The sequence below is a fragment of the Dendrobates tinctorius genome, unplaced genomic scaffold (assembly GCF_039654945.1).
Source record: "Dendrobates tinctorius isolate UK_male_01 unplaced genomic scaffold, ASM3965494v1 ptg000126l, whole genome shotgun sequence".
NCBI lineage: Eukaryota > Metazoa > Chordata > Amphibia > Anura > Dendrobatidae > Dendrobates > Dendrobates tinctorius.
The window spans coordinates 6,283,656-6,300,040 of NW_027361794.1; the positions used below are offsets into that span (position 1 = coordinate 6,283,656).

At 45.8% G+C, this 16,385-nt stretch overlaps 3 protein-coding genes across 6 annotated transcripts in view; all 3 read left to right on the forward strand.

The window, feature by feature from the left end:
- Window positions 1–7,462, forward strand: part of LOC141047265 (uncharacterized) — a 165,071-nt gene extending 157,609 nt beyond the window's left edge. Inside the window, exon 9 of the mRNA XM_073542272.1 lies at window positions 6,099–7,462. Within this exon, the coding sequence (XP_073398373.1) occupies window positions 6,099–7,327 (1,229 nt within the window). The 3' untranslated portion in view covers window positions 7,328–7,462. The remainder of the gene's footprint in view (window positions 1–6,098) is intronic.
- The window catches only part of LOC141047227 (uncharacterized), a 480,556-nt gene that overhangs the window by 410,865 nt on the left and 53,306 nt on the right, over window positions 1–16,385 (forward strand). The window contains exon 1 of one of the 4 annotated variants that reach the window (XM_073542184.1): window positions 12,475–12,490. The exons of 1 other annotated variant lie outside the window; for it this stretch is intronic. The gene's annotated coding sequence lies outside the window, so the exon portion shown is untranslated. Of the gene's footprint in view, window positions 1–12,474; window positions 12,491–13,210; window positions 13,230–13,265; window positions 13,285–16,385 lie in introns of those variants that run through there. 2 more of the 4 variants (XM_073542183.1, XM_073542182.1) reach the window with 2 other exon arrangements.
- LOC141047230 (uncharacterized) overlaps window positions 14,666–16,385 on the forward strand; it is a 218,053-nt gene continuing 216,333 nt past the window's right edge. The window contains exon 1 of the mRNA XM_073542191.1: window positions 14,666–14,745. Coding sequence (XP_073398292.1) covers window positions 14,719–14,745 — 27 coding nt within the window. The 5' untranslated portion in view covers window positions 14,666–14,718. The remainder of the gene's footprint in view (window positions 14,746–16,385) is intronic.

Sequence of the window (16,385 nt, forward strand, 5' to 3'; positions counted from 1 at the left end):
AATGCCAACAGGGTCTTTTCAGCCTGATCAATAGCATTAGGTTCGTCATACAACAACCCCAAAGCTTGAAAGAATGCGTTCACATTAGACAGAATAGGATCATCTGGTTTCAAAGAAAACTCCCAATCCTGGGGATCGCCACGCTGCAAAGAGATGACAATTTTAACCTGCTTCGCGGAGCTCCCTGACGAGTTAGGCTTCAAGGCAAAAACTAATTTACAATTCTTTTTGAAACTCAAAAATTTAGATCGATCCCCAAAAAATACATCAGGTGTAGGGATCTTTGGTTCAACAGCATGCGAACGAGCAAGGTAGGCGGAAATTCCCCGCACTTCCGCAGCGAGCTGCTCCACACGATCAGACAATTGCTTTATCTCCATTGAGAGAAAAAAAAAATTCCCCCTACGGCCTCAGAGATATAGAGGAAAGAATATACACACACCTTTTTTTTTTTTTTTTTTTTAAACACAATTCTTTCCTGCTATTGAGTACCCTAGGATCTGCAGTATGGCGGGTGATTCTGTTATGATTGAGTCACCGTAGGAGGCAAAAAACAGAAATGCTAGCTAAGTCCAGAAAACCAGAGAAGTTGGCAGCTATCGGATTGCAGACCCCTGAACCTATCAACACAACTAGCAGTAGCCGTGGGGGGTTCCTACAATGCCCTAGACCCCTCGATCACAGCCGGAGAATTAAATAGGCCTAAAGAAAGAAAGGGGAAATCTAAACTGCCCCAGAGCAGACCCCAAAGCAATAGGCAGCCCTCAACATATAATGACGGTGAAGCAAGATGAAAATACTAACACAGACAGAAAGATAGACAGAGCAAAGAGGGGCCCAAGCTAACTAGATAGAAAAGGACAGGAAGGCTGCTGTCTGCAATCCGTGAAAAACCCTATGAAAATAAGAGCCAACAGACTGACAGTGAAAAAGGCCCTGAAGACGCTAGGCTTCAAAAAAGCTATGTCAGTTCTCAGGAATATACTGAAGACGGAGCTACAGGCAAAAGGAGATTCAGCTCTCCCCAGCAGGGAATGGCAGAATACTGAAAAGCAAGGAAAACAAAAAACAAAACCAAAAGATAACAGGCAAAACAGAAAACTTAGCTTGAGAGGAGCAGGAATCAGACTGGTGTCCTAGAAGTCCACAGAGAAATCACCTGCAGGGCAGAAGGGCGTCGGCAGCCTTATATCCAGTCCGTGACTCCACTCAGCCAGTCATCCTCATTAGACTCAGGTGCCTGATAATCAGGCTCATTACCTTCCTTTACCAGAATAGGGAGTTTACCAGACCCCAGTGACGAAGGGGAAAATGAACTCACAACAGGCATGCTTAAAACTGTGGGTATTGGGGATTAATCGAATTAACCTGGGTAGTGCATTCCAAAAAAGTGGCGCAGGATGTGAAAAGTCTTGGAGACAGGAGTGGGAGATTCTGGTTATTGAGCATGTTAATCTCCGATCATTAGCCGAAAGGAGGGCATGGGTAGGGTGGTAGACAGACGAGGGAGGAAATGTAGGGTGGTGCTGAGCCCCATTGCGTGCTTTGTGGGTGAGGGATGCTTAACCAGTGTAATGACTGGCACAAGGTACTGGCATCGGTGTAATGGTTGATGAGGAATATGATCCTGGCTGCAGCATTGAAGACAGATTGGAGAGGGGAGAGTTTGGTAAGAGGGAGACCGATTAGTAGAGAGTTACAATAGTCCAGATGATAATAAATAAGAGAAACAGAATTTTTGCAGAGTTGAAAGTAAGTTTTTGAGGTGCAGATAACAAGAGGAAGCCAGTGATCGGATGTGTGGGGGTGAATGAATGCTCTGAATCAAGTATGACACCAAGACCAAGACAGTGGGCATGTTGCTGGGGAGTAATGGTAGACCCACACGGAAATGGCAATGTCAGGCATAGGTAGGTTAGTAGAGGGAGGAAACACAAGGAGTTCAGTTTTTGACAGGTTCAGTTTCAGAGGGAGGACATGATGTTGGTAAGCTCCCCTTGGGGAAGCTGGTGGGAGGAGTTGGACATTTGAGTTAATACTGTCTGCTTAATTTGATGAGCACTTCTGTTACTTTGAAACTTTTATCTATAGTACATTTTCTAAATAAAGTTTTGATACTTTTATATGCAAATTGATTGCATGCTCGTGTTGTTTCTCCTGAATTTCATAGATTTAGCTTTTAGTAGATCATTAGAGACTTTAGTGAAGGCAGCTTCATTAGAGTGTAATGAGCGGAAACCGAATTGAAGAGGGTCGAGAAGAGTTATCTGAGAGATAGCGGATAAGACAGGAGTGGACCAGGCATTCGAGGAGTTTAGAGATGAAAGGAAGATTAGAGACAGGTCTATAGTTAACAGCACAGCTTTGGTCGAAGGATGGATTTTTAAGTAATGGATGTATGATGGCATGCTTAAATGAGGAGGGAAAGATACCGAAAGAGAGAAGTTGAATACTTTTGTTAGGTGAGTGGTGACAGCAGGGGAAAGGGACTGGAGGAGATGTTACAGAATAGGGTCTCTTGTGCAAGTAATAAGACAAGAAGATGCAAGGAGTCTGATCATTTCTTCTTCTGTGACTGGTTCAAAATCAGAGAGTGAGCTAGATGCAGTGGTGGAGGGAGGACAGGTCATGTTATGAGGGGATTGGGAGAAAATTTCCTGTCGGATATGGTCAATTTTTTTCTTTGAAGTAATTGGCCAGATCGTCAGCATGGAGAGCCTTGGTTGGGGCCTGCACACTTGGGTTGAGTTGGGAATGAAAAGTGTCCAAGAGACATTTAGGGTTATTGGATAGTGAGGTGATGAGGGTGTTGAAATAGGTTTGTTTGGAGAGGTGAAGGGCAGTATTGTATGTTTTAAGCATAAACTTATAATGGATGAAATCTTTGGGTAGATTTTCTCTATTTCTCCACAGATGTTTGGCGCATCTGGAGCACCGCTGTAGGAAACGTATTTGCAGCATTTGCCAAGGTTATCACTGTCTTTGCCGAGTTGTTCTATGTATAGGAGGTGCGGTTTCATCCAGGGCACTTTGCAGTGTTTCATTATAATGCGTCAGTGTAGAGTCAGGACATGAGGGAGGTGATAGGGGCCAATGATGACTGCAAGTTCTTCATAAGATTCTGGGTGTTAATGGCCTGTATAATTCTATAAATTTGGAAAATGGGGGTGATTTGAGCGGGATGGCAATTCTTAACCGAGAACAAAAGATTGTGGTCAGAAAGTGGGAGAGGGGAGATGGTAAAATCATACATTGAGCAAAACTGGGAGAAGAACAAGTTGAGGGAGTTTCCAACTTCATGCATAGGAGAGTTAGTAAGCTGCAAAAGGCTGAAGGAGGTGGTTAGAAATAAAATGTGAGTAGCAGAAGGGGAGAGGAGAAAAGCAATGGGGACGTTTAAGTCTCCCATGATGAAGATGTGACAGAAGAGAAAATGTGGAAGCCAAGTGGCAAAGTGATCCATGATCTGATGGGAGGGGCACCCAGAGGATGACACACAACCGCCACTTGCATGTAGAAAGGGATGTAGAGTCTGATAGCATGGACCTCAAAAGGAGGGAAGACAAGTAAGGGTACTTTATGGATAACCTGAAAGGTACATTTGGGTGATAGGAGCAGACCAGCGCCTCCACCTGCTCTGTTGTCCGATCTTGGAATATGAGAGAAGTGGTGTCCGACTGCTGGATCCAGGTTTCAGTAAGAGCCAGAAGGTTAAGAGAATCAGAAAGGAAGAAGTCATGGGTGAAGGAGAGTTTATCACACACTGAGTGAGAATTCCAAAGGGCACAATTAAAAGAGACAGAAGGCATGCAGGGAATATTAATGAGATTTGAGGGGTTTCTCAATGTAGCTGTAGAGGGGTGCGACTTACTGTAACATGATGTGCCGGGGTTGGGAGAGAGATCTCCTGCGACTAGGAGAAAGAGGATAGAAAGAGTGAGCAGATGGTTAAGTGATTTGTGAGAGCGTCTCTTGTATTGAATGGTGGGACTGAATGGATCTGTGCAGTTTAGCATTGTGAAACGAGCGCAAGTTCTATACATAGGAGATGAGAGGACTGAGGGGACAATGTGGATGGAGTGTAAAGAGTTAATGCATGTACTGTGGATGTGTGTGAATGCAGCAACCAGGATATAAATGATGCAAATGTATATGGTGAATTTTTGTTGCAATCCAAATGTACTGGGAATAGGTTTATTTAAATGTCTTACCTGTCTCCTGCCCTGTCTAACTGCCATGTATAACTGCAAGGTACTTTGTAAAATGTACATAAATGCACCCCTACATAAATGCATCCCCATGCTGTGTCTGAATATATAGGAGGCTTGCTCTTAGATCTATCATTAGTTTCCCTCATTAGCAATCAATCAACTATATTAATACAGCAGGAGACAATAAATGGAGAGACAAATAAACAAATTTTCAGGCCTACATGGATCATAGACCTCTTTGACAAAGTTACATGACCTTAAAGCATTAAGACAAGCAGAGTAAGATGAAGAAGTTAAATACCATTAGCTATGCTTGCTGACATGGAATAGAAATGAATGGAGACATGCAGGATCTATGCAGTAGTTGAATGAGCTATATACCTGTATGAAGGGAATAGGAAGCAGGAAGCAGATTACTTCAGTTGGACACCACACAATCCCATATTGCTAGACTGGATGGTACTACAGGTCCCAGGCAACCTAATCTTATTGAAAGTGCAAAGCCTGTGCCATCCAGAGTTTTTGGTTGCTATGTCTCCTGCATCACCAGCGTCGCCTGGCAGAAAAAGATGTTGCAGGAGCAGATCCCAGAAAAAATGTGACACACCATTTACAGAAGTCCTAATATGACAAAATAGAAAACCAGAGCAGTAGAAACCCCAATAAAGTGGCTCAATTTTGGAAATTATAACCCTCAGGGAAATAATCTATAGGAGTCGTGACTATGTTGACTTCACAGACACTTTCTGGAAATTCGCACTTCTATGTGTAAGTGTGCATGAGTAGCCCATTCACTATCTCCATCCATCCCTCACTCCCTCAAGATGGCTGGACCATTGTAAATACACACCTGTACTCTGTATCTCCCCCACCTCTTTGTAGATTGTAAGCTTTAACGAGCAGGGTCGTCTTACTTTGCTTTAATTATTGAATTGTTAAAGTTGTTACTTATGACTTGTTTTGAAACTGTTAAACTGTAAAGCGCTGCGGAATATGTTGGTGCTATATAAATAAAGATTATTTTTATTATTATTGCACATTTGCCATTTCATTACCCATCACATAGTGCCCAGATTGTGCTCCAGGAGACACACCATAAATTAAGTGGGTTCTTCTCAATATAGTAAGGCCAAATACATGGATGTTGAATGTGGTTTGGGCATACTGCAAGGCTCAGAAGTCAGGGAAAGATTTGACTTTGGGAGAGCGGATATTACTGAATTGGTTTAAGGCCTTTGAGCCATTAATAATGTGGAATCCTCTGTTTTTCCTCTGGCAGATGATGTACCCGAGTTGGGCTTGTTTTTTTGTGAGATGAGTAGAAGTTTTTGTTATTTTCACCTGCACTTGGGAGGCAGAATGAGCAAGCAGTCGAACACCACGCTCTACTGGTTCATGCTATGAGGTTTTCTATCAGACTGTGAATCGTCATTGTCTTGGTGAATAATTTAACTTTAACATAACTTGCATTTTTACAGATAGTTTAAGTAGAAATGTTAAAAAATATAAATTTCAAGGATTTTATTAAAAAATAATAATCTGATTTATTCTTGGCAGATAACTGTACCAGGAGATCAGCGAGTCATCTGACATCTTCAAATTTTAAATCAGATGATCTTGAGATTACACAGGATACAACTGAAGTGATTGCCATTACTCCAGATCTACCAATACCATCATCCATTCAAAGCAAAGATCTACCATCTGATCCTTTGAAACAGGTCCTGTCTTCTGATTCATTACCGATCCCTGAGGAAAATATAAGTCACAAAATAAGCATTAAAAAACAAACTGATAAAGCAATGAAGCCATTTTCACGTTCAGAATATGTGAATAATTTTCCCCTTGAGAAGTCTTTTCTTAAATATCAAAAACATCACACAGCAGAGATTAGATTTTCTTGTTCCAAGTGTAGGAAATGTTTTAACAATAAATCACATCTTGTTAGACACCAGAGAACTCACACAGGGGAAAAGCCATTTTCATGTTCACAATGTGGAAAATGTTTTAGCCAGAAATCAATTCTTATCATACATCAGAGAACTCATACAGGGGAGAAGCCTTTTTCCTGTTCAGAATGTGCCACATGTTTTAGCCATAAATCAAGTCTTATCATACATCAGAAAACCCACACAGGGGAGAAGCCTTTTTCCTGTTCAGAATGTGGAAAATGTTTTAGACATAAATCAAGTCTTATCACACATCAGAGAATTCACACAGGGGAGAATCCTTTTTCCTGTTCAGAATTTGCAACATGTTTGAGCCATAAATCAAGTCTTATCATACATCAGAAAACCCACACAGGGGAGAAGCCTTTTTCCTGTTCAGAATGTGAAAAATGTTTTAGCCATAAATCAAGTCTTATCACACATCAGAGAATTCACACAGGGGAGAAGCCATTTTCTTGTTCAGAATGTGGGAAATGTTTTAACCAGAAATCAATTCTTGTTTCACACCAGAGAACTCACACAGGGGACAAGCCATTTTCTTGTTCAGAATGTGGGAAATGTTTTCAAGGTAAAGGGGGTCTTGATAGCCACCATAGAACTCACACAGCAGAGGAGAAGCCTTTTTCCTGTTCAGAATGTGGAAAATGTTTCAACCAGAAATTAAGTCTTATCACACATCAGAGAATTCACACAGGGGAGAAGCCATTTTCTTGTTCAGAATGTGGAAAATGTTTTATCCATAAATCAAGTCTTATCACACATCAGAAAACCCACACAGGGGAGAAGCCATTTTCCTGTTCAGAATGTGGGAAATGTTTTAACAAGAAAGCAAATCTTGATAGCCACCATAAAACTCACACAGGGGAGAAGCCTTTTTCATGTTTAGAATGTGGAAAATGTTTTAACCAGAAATCAATTCTTAACACACATCAGAAAACTCACACAGGGGAGAAGCCATTTTCATGTTCAGAATGTGGGAAATGTTTTAACCAGAAATCAAGTCTTAACAAACATCAGAAAACTCACACAGGGGAGAAGCCTTTTTCATGTTCAGAATGTGGAAAATGTTTTATGAAGAAATCATCTCTTCTTAGCCATCAGAGCAGTCACACGGGGGAGAAGCTTTTTCATGTACTTAATGTGGAAAATGTTTTACATGGAAATTAACTCTTATTAACCTTCAGAGAATTCACATGGGAGAAACCTTTTTCATCTTCAGAATGTTGTTTTAACCGAAAATTGTACCTTCTCATTTCTCATGATTGGTCTCTTTAAAATAAATACATTCATACTCTCCTTCCATGCCGGGGCTTATCAGTTGGTGTCTCGATTTGCGTTCCTGCATTTCTTTTTGAAGGGCTCATCTTCGCACTCCAGTGCATTACTGCCTCAGCTTGGAAAAAGAAGCACTCTTAACCCGCATAATGCAAGACAGCTCAAGCCTGTAAGTCCTGCAATTTCTGCTTAATTTTGGTCTCACAAGAAAACAGCTTCACAAATCTTGTGTTCTCATCGAAGCCCACATACTGAGCAATGTTTGCTTCACAAAGAAATTTTCCTCCCCTCCTCCCAAGGCACAGGGAATTCGGACATAGGGAACGCCATAATTGATTTGTATTTCATATTGCGACTATCCCTACTAAACAAAACATGGAGCAGTATACAGCTCTGGCAAAAATTAAGAGACGACTGCAAAATTTTCAGTTTGTCTGATTTTTCTCTTTATAGGTATATTTTTGAGTAAAATGTAAATTGCTCTTTTAGTCTATAAACTACTGACAATATGTCTTCGAATTTCTAAGCACTATAATTTGTATTTATTTTCAGAAAATGAGAAATGGTCAAAATAGCAAAAAAAATCCAGTGCTTGCAGACCTCAAATAATGCTAAGAAAACAAGTTCATAATCATTTAGAAGCAAAAATACTAATGTTTTAACTCAGGAAGAGTTCAGAAATCAATATTTTGTCAAATAACCATGATTTCTAATCACAGCTTGCATGCTTCTTGGTGTATACTACGAGTTATTTTTAATGGTTTCAACACTCCAATTATTTTACTAATTATTGATATGGTTTGATATATAAATATATATATCCTTCTAACCTCCTTGAACCTCCCTGAAGGTCAGATCAATGGAACTTGTTCAAAGTGTCCAAAGAGGGCAAATAGCTGTTTTTTATTATCATAACACTTATCTTCCACACAAAGGAATGCAAATCATCATATCATTTACATTCATCTTCTAACAAAAGGACCTTTGCCCAGGAGATGTTTATCCTAATTGGAGGCAGTTTCTGTGTCCCATACACATACCTTGCTGACATGAAAAAAGTTTATACACCTAAAAAGAGCACACCAACATGGAGGGAGGGGGGCACACACAGAGAGCAGAGGGGAGATATGACAGATCGAGATGATACGGAGAAGAGAGAGATGGACACAGACTGAATTCTACCTGAGTAATGTAATGTATGTTTAATTCACGTGTATATTTATTGTTTATACTGTATTATTTTTTTTCATTTATTAAGTAAATCAATGTAGTAAATTAAATTCTTGTTTGAGCGTTTTCCTTATTCATTACAATCCTTGGAATCCATTAGTAAACAAATTGGTGTCAGACGTGGGATTGTTTTGAATAAAAATGTTTGCAAAATTAAATAAGTTTGTTAAGAATAGGAAAGCAGTTGGGAGTAGTAGTGTCAGATCCTTGCCAGAATGGGTGCTATCAGGGAAATGGACCCCAAGGAATGTAACAAGTATATGGAGGGACAGCGCTTATCAAATCCCCAGGATGTGGCTGCCAAATTTGATCTCTCAAGGTATGATGCAAAAGAGCAGAAAGCTGCAGCAGCCGTTGGATGGGTCTGTGTGCAAGCATTTCAAAGTTTGCAGGAGGAGATTGAGAACTTGCGTTTAGAGCTCCATACAGCTATAGAGCAAAGGATTAGCTTGCAGCCTTGAGAGACCAATTGAAACAGCATGACGATATGCAAAGGAATTTTGAATCTTATGTGGTTAAATATGTGAATAAGAATAGGCGCAGGAGGAGACAGCAGCCAATGTCAGATATTCGTACTGCACAGATTAGGACCATGATTGCACATGAGAAATGGTCAGATTTGCTAGAATGGGACAGAGCTGACAGTGAGACAGATGAGGAAGAAAGGCATGCCAGACCAATTGTGACTACAAAAACTAGGAGAGAAATTACACAGAGTAGTGGAGGTAGGATGGATGCAGGAAACGCAGCTACAGGAGCGGAAGCTTCGATGACTGAGGGAATGAGGGGTTATACAGCCGGAGAATTAATGGAACTGGGTACCAGGTGCAGGCAGCAACCAGATGAAAGTTTGCTAACATGGATTCTCAGGTTATGGGATCATGGGGCCGATGCGATAATCTTGACAAGCCGCGAGGCAGCAGGCATTGGGAGTATCTGTTTTCATCCTGTGGTACATCTAAAAATGAGACGTGCAAGGGACACTGCAGAGAATTTTTCCCTATTGCATTTGGTGAGGGATTCTGTGGCACAAGTGTATGACTCTCCCATGGAATTAATACCACAAACATGATGGGAGTCTCTCGCACACGGAGTTCAGAGATTGAGAGAAATCGCAGGTATAGGAGGTATAACTCGCAATCCTTTGCCAAATCTGAATGATCACGTTGCTATTGAGGATTTGAAGGGACCAGATGCTGCAATATTGACAGTATTGATGAAGAATAAGTTCATAGAAGGTGCCCCAGCATCATACAAAGCCCCATTGTTCACTATGTTCAGTGCACTTATGGGAAATTCCACTACTGTCTACACAGCATGCAATCTAATCTCCCAGCTATCTGCTCTAGAGAGAGCAAGAGTCAAAAAATAGTACAGTAGAGAGAGTAGATCAAAGGAGAAAAGAGGATGATACCCAAATAAGAAAGAGCAGGAAGAAGTTGTTTGGTGACCTGATACCTAATGGAGATCTATTCCAGGAGATAGATGGGATCTCTACAAGTGACCTGTTGAGAAGATGGCAAGATCTGAGGATGCTCTCTATGGAGCATCTTTTGGGGCAATCATAAACTATATGGTGCATTATATAGGACTCCTGATTCAATATGGATATTCAAAAACATTTAACCTACTGATGTCTCAATTCATTTTACTTTTATTGGTGTCTATTTTTATTTTTTATATTTACCAGCAGCTGCTGCATTTCCCACCCTCGGCTTATACTCGAATCAAAAAGTTTTCACAGTTTTTAGTGGCAAAATTAGGGGCCTCAGCTTATACTCGGGTCGGCTTATACTAGAGTATATACGTTATATCTTTTTCTATTAGTATGGATTAAATAATTGCTAGTATTTTACCTGTGAAAATGTGCAGCTGTTAGCTAGCTTGTTATACCTTTATACATTGTAACTAACTCACCATGGTCTCATATGAGACAAAAAAGTGTTTTTTTTTTTGTTTTGCATTTTTTTTTCTCTGTGCAGAAACTATCCTCCACGACCATGGGGTCCCCGGGCTGGAACTGCCTCAGCATCGCTGATTGGTTATAGACCCGTTCCTGTGCCTGGAGAAGATTCTCCTTCATGATAGGCATTACTTTCACCATTCTCTCCTGCAGCTGCCGAACACAGAATAATATTAGGAAGAAGGAAAAACACACAAGACGATAATATACAGATGGGAATAATAGAGAGGAAATATTGGAGAATACATGTAATATTCAGATGGATCCAACCACTGTTTTATAAAAAAAATCTACTTATTAAATGAACCAAAACATGGTGGAACAAAGCTCCGCTCCGTACACACACGGCTCCGCACACACACGGCTCTGCTCAGTACAAACATGGCTCCTCTGCATACCCAAACAACTCTGCTCCATACAAATTGTACACGCACGGCTCAGCACCGCGCACCTCGTACACACGCAGCTCCACTCCATACACCCTGTACACAGGCAGCTTCGCTCCGTACACCCCATAAATACATGGCTCTGCTCCGTACACCTTGTACACACACGGCTCCACTCAATGCACCTCATACACACACGGCTCCGCTCCGTACACCTCGTACACACACGGCTCCGCTCTGTACACCTCGTACACACACGGCTCCACTCAATGCACCTCATACACACACGGCTCCGCTCCGTACACCTCGTACACACACGGCTCTGCTCCGTACACCTCGTACACACACGGCTCTGCTCCGTACACCCCGTACACACGCGGCTCCGCTCCGTACACCTCGTACACACACGGCTCCGCTCCGTACACCTCGTACACACACGGCTCCGCTCCGTACACCTCGTACACACACGGCTCCGCTCCGTACACCGCGTACACACGCGGCTCCGCTCCGTACACCTCGTACACACACGGCTCCGCTCCGTACATATCGTACACACACGGCTCCACTCCTTACACCTCGTACACACACGGCTCCACTCCGTACACCTCGTACACACACGGCTCCGCTCCGTACACCTCGTACACACACGGCTCCACTCCGTACACCTCGTACACACATGGCTCCACTCCTTACACCTCGTACACACACGGCTCCGCTCCATACACCTCGTACACACACGGCTCCACTCCGTACACCTCGTACACACACGACTCCACTCAATGCACCTCGTACACACACGGCTCCGCTCCATACACCTCGTACACACACGGCTCCGCTCCGTACACCTCGTACACACACGGCTCTGCTCTGTACACCTCGTACACACACGGCTCCGCTCCGTACACCTCGTACACACACGGCTCCGCACACCTCGTACACACACGGCTCTGCTCCGTACACCTCGGACACACACGGCTCCGTTCCGTACACCTCGTACACACACGGCTCCGTTCCGTACACCTCGTACACACATGGCTCCGCTCCGTACACCTCGTACACACACGGCTCCGTTCCGTACACCTCGTACACACACGGCTCTGCCCCGTACACCTCGTACACACACGGCTCCGCTCCGTACACCTCGTACACACACGGCTCCGTTCCGTACACCTCGTACACACACGGCTCTGCTACATCCACACTGTAAACCCCTCCTGACCCCACACATAATCTTCCCCTCATCCAGCACCATGACAACCAGCACAGCAGAGTCCTGCATACACTGAGGCCCTGATCATGTGACCCCTGACTCCTCCCCTCCTGTGACCTCATCACAGGTCCTGTGCGCAGAGAACAGCCATATACTGTATATGGTGTGCAGTTTTGCTGGTGGAGGTATGTAGAGATTCCCCATTACTGGTGCATTAATATTAGAAATATATTGCTTGGTCTTCTGGACCTTATCTTGACCTTCTGGTAACTGCTGTTTCTTAATTACATTTCGAACTGAGTAAAGGGCAACTTGAAAATACTTTTCTATCTTCTTGTATCCTTCTCCTGCTTTGCAGGCCTCCACCATTTTCAGAATGCTAGGCAGCTGCTTAGAACCCATGGCTGCTGTTTTTTTGCACAAGGTTAGAGGCGGCTGGGTTTTTACAAAGCTGGGAAAGTTGCATCCCCTGGCCTTTCCTAACAATGATAGTGAACAGCCATAACCCTAACAGCCTAATTAAGGTGTGAAACCTGGGTCGAAGTTATCTGTGCACTAGTGATGAGCGCGCATACTCGGTGATGATCGTTACTCGGTGAGCATTTCCGGGAATATTCGGCGGGAGCTCGGGTCCCCGCCCTGCATGTTTGGTGCGCTTTAGAGCAGCAATCATTATGCAGGGATTGTGTGCCACGCACTGTAATGCCGCAGCCAGGTTGGTTGTGGTATTACAGTGATTGGCTGGCCTGCTACATTCACACTGTAAACCCCTCCTGACCTCACACATAATCTTCCCCTCATCCAGCACCATGACAACCAGCACAGCACAGTCCTGCATACACTGAGGCCCCTGATCATGTGACCCCTGACTCCTCCCCTCCTGTGACCTCATCACAGGTCCTGTGCGCACAGAGCAGCCATATATGTGGAGTGCGGCTCTGCGTGTGGAGGTCGGTGCTGGAGACTCCATTATTCTCTATGTGGAGTGGGGCTCTGCGGGTGGAGGTCGGTGCTGGAGGCTCCATTATTCTCTATGTGGAGTGCGGCTCTGCGGGTGGAGGTCGGTGCCGGAGGCTCCATTATTCTCTATGTGGAGTGCGGCTCTGCGGGTGGAGGTCGGTGCCGGAGGCTCCATTATTCTCTATGTGGAGTGCGGCTCTGCGGGTGGAGGTCGGTGCTGGAGGCTCCATTATTCTCTCTGTGGAGTGCGGCTCTGCGGGTGGAGGTCGGTGCTGGAGGCTCCATTATTCTCTATGTGGAGTGCGGGTGGAGGTTGGTGTTGGAGGCTCCATTATTCTCTATGTGGAGTGCGGCTCTGCGGGTGGAGGTCGGTGCTGGAGGCTCCATTATTCTCTATGTGGAGTGCGGCTCTGCGGGTGGAGGTCGGTGCCGGGGGCTCCATTATTCTCTATGTGGAGTGCGGCTCTGCGGGTGGAGGTCGGTGCTGGAGGCTCCATTATTCTCTATGTGGAGTGCGGCTCTGCGGGTGGAGGTCGGTGCTGGAGGCTCCATTATTCTCTATGTGGAGTGCGGCTCTGCGGGTGGAGGTAGGTGCTGGAGGCTCCATTATTCTCTATGTGGAGTGCGGCTCTGCGGGTGGAGGTCGGTGCTGGAGGCTCCATTATTCTCTCTGTGGAGTGCGGCTCTGCGGGTGGAGGTCGGTGCTGGAGGCTCCATTATTCTCTATGTGGAGTGCGGGTGGAGGTTGGTGTTGGAGGCTCCATTATTCTCTATGTGGAGTGTGGCTCTGCGGGTGGAGGTCGGTGCCGGGGGCTCCATTATTCTCTATGTGGAGTGCGGCTCTGCGGGTGGAGGTCGGTGCTGGAGGCTCCATTATTCTCTATGTGGAGTGCGGCTCTGCGGGTGGAGGTCGGTGCTGGAGGCTCCATTATTCTCTATGTGGAGTGCGGCTCTGCGGGTGGAGGTAGGTGCTGGAGGCTCCATTATTCTCTATGTGGAGTGCGGCTCTGCAGGTGGAGGTCGGTGCTGGAGGCTCCATTATTCTCTCTGTGGAGTGCGGCTCTGCGGGTGGAGGTCGGTGCTGGAGGCTCCATTATTCTCTATGTGGAGTGCGGGTGGAGGTTGGTGTTGGAGGCTCCATTATTCTCTATGTGGAGTGTGGCTCTGCGGGTGGAGGTCGGTGCCGGGGGCTCCATTATTCTCTATGTGGAGTGCGGCTCTGCGGGTGGAGGTCGGTGCTGGAGGCTCCATTATTCTCTATGTGGAGTGCGGCTCTGCGGGTGGAGGTCGGTGCTGGAGGCTCCATTATTCTCTATGTGGAGTGCGGCTCTGCGGGTGGAGGTAGGTGCTGGAGGCTCCATTATTCTCTATGTGGAGTGCGGCTCTGCGGGTGGAGGTCGGTGCTGGAGGCTCCATTATTCTCTCTGTGGAGTGCGGCTCTGCGGGTGGAGGTCGGTGCTGGAGGCTCCATTATTCTCTCTGTGGAGTGCGGCTCTGCGGGTGGAGGTCGGTGCTGGAGGCTCCATTATTCTCTATGTGGAGTGCGGCTCTGCTGGTGGAGGTCGGTGCTGGAGGCTCCATTATTCTCTATGTGGAGTGTGGCTCTGCGGGTGGAGGTCGGTGCTGGAGGCTCCATTATTCTCTCTGTGGAGTGCGGCTCTGCGGGTGGAGGTCGGTGTTGGAGGCTCCATTATTCTCTATGTGGAGTGCGGCTCTGCGGGTGGAGGTCGGTGTTGGAGGCTCCATTATTCTCTATGTGGAGTGCGGCTCTGCGGGTGGAGGTCGGTACCGGAGGCTCCATTATTCTCTATGTGGAGTGCGGCTCTGCGGGTGGAGGTCGGTGCTGGAGGCTCCATTATTCTCTATGTGGAGTGCGGCTCTGCGGGTGGAGGTCGGTACCGGAGGCTCCATTATTCTCTATGTGGAGTGCGGCTCTGCGGGTGGAGGTCGATGCTGGAGGCTTCATTATTCTCTATGTGGAGTGCGGGTGGAGGTTGGTGTTGGAGGCTCCATTATTCTCTATGTGGAGTGCGGCTCTGCGGGTGGAGGTCGGTGCTGGAGGCTCCATTATTCTCTATGTGGAGTGCAGCTCTGCGGGTGGAGGTCGGTGCCGGAGGCCCCATTATTCTCTATGTGGAGTGCGGCTCTGCGGGTGGAGGTCGGTGCTGGAGGCTCCATTATTCTCTATGTGGAGTGCGGCTCTGCGGGTGGAGGTCGGTGCTGGAGGCTCCATTATTCTCTATGTGGAGTGCGGCTCTGCGGGTGGAGGTCGGTGCTGGAGGCTCCATTATCCTCTATGTGGAGTGCGGCTCTGCGGGTGGAGGTCGGTGCCGGAGGCTCCATTATTCTCTCTGTGGAGTGCGGCTCTGCGGGTGGAGGTCGGTGTTGGAGGCTCCATTATTCTCTCTGTGGAGTGCGGCTCTGCGGGTGGAGGTCGGTGTTGGAGGCTCCATTATTCTCTATGTGGAGTGCGGCTCTGCGGGTGGAGGTCGGTACCGGAGGCTCCATTATTCTCTATGTGGAGTGCGGCTCTGCGGGTGGAGGTCGGTGCTGGAGGCTCCATTATTCTCTATGTGGTGTGCGGCTCTGCGGGTGGAGGTCGGTACCGGAGGCTCCATTATTCTCTATGTGGAGTGCGGCTCTGTGGGTGGAGGTCGATGCTGGAGGCTCCATTATTCTTTATGTGGCGTGCGGCTTTGCCAGTGGAGGTCGGTGCTGTACCCAGGGCCGGTTTTAGGAAAAGTGGGGCCCCAAGCAAAGTTTAAAATGGGGCCCCAAATTCTAACATATTGCACATCACACAGAAGCATTTCGGTTGTAGTTACATGCGCTCAGTTCAGGCTGCCAAATGAGTGTGATCGACAGTATTGAAGTCATGCATCTCTTGTTTCCCGGCCTCTTTCCACCAACTGAGAAAGAATGATGGGGACAGAACAATCACTATTAGATTAATCTGTCCCCATCCAGTATCATGTTATCAGCAGCACATCTACAGTTTACATCGGGCGATGTGCTGCTGAGAACAAGGATTTCGTTTCTGACATAAACAACCCAGTCACTCGATGAATATGCAGCATTTTGCTTGTTAATTATAATACACCCCATAGTCCTGCATATATTATAATGTGCACCACAGTCCTCCATAATGTAAAATGCACACCCATAGTCCTCCATATAGTATAATACAATATATCCAAATGG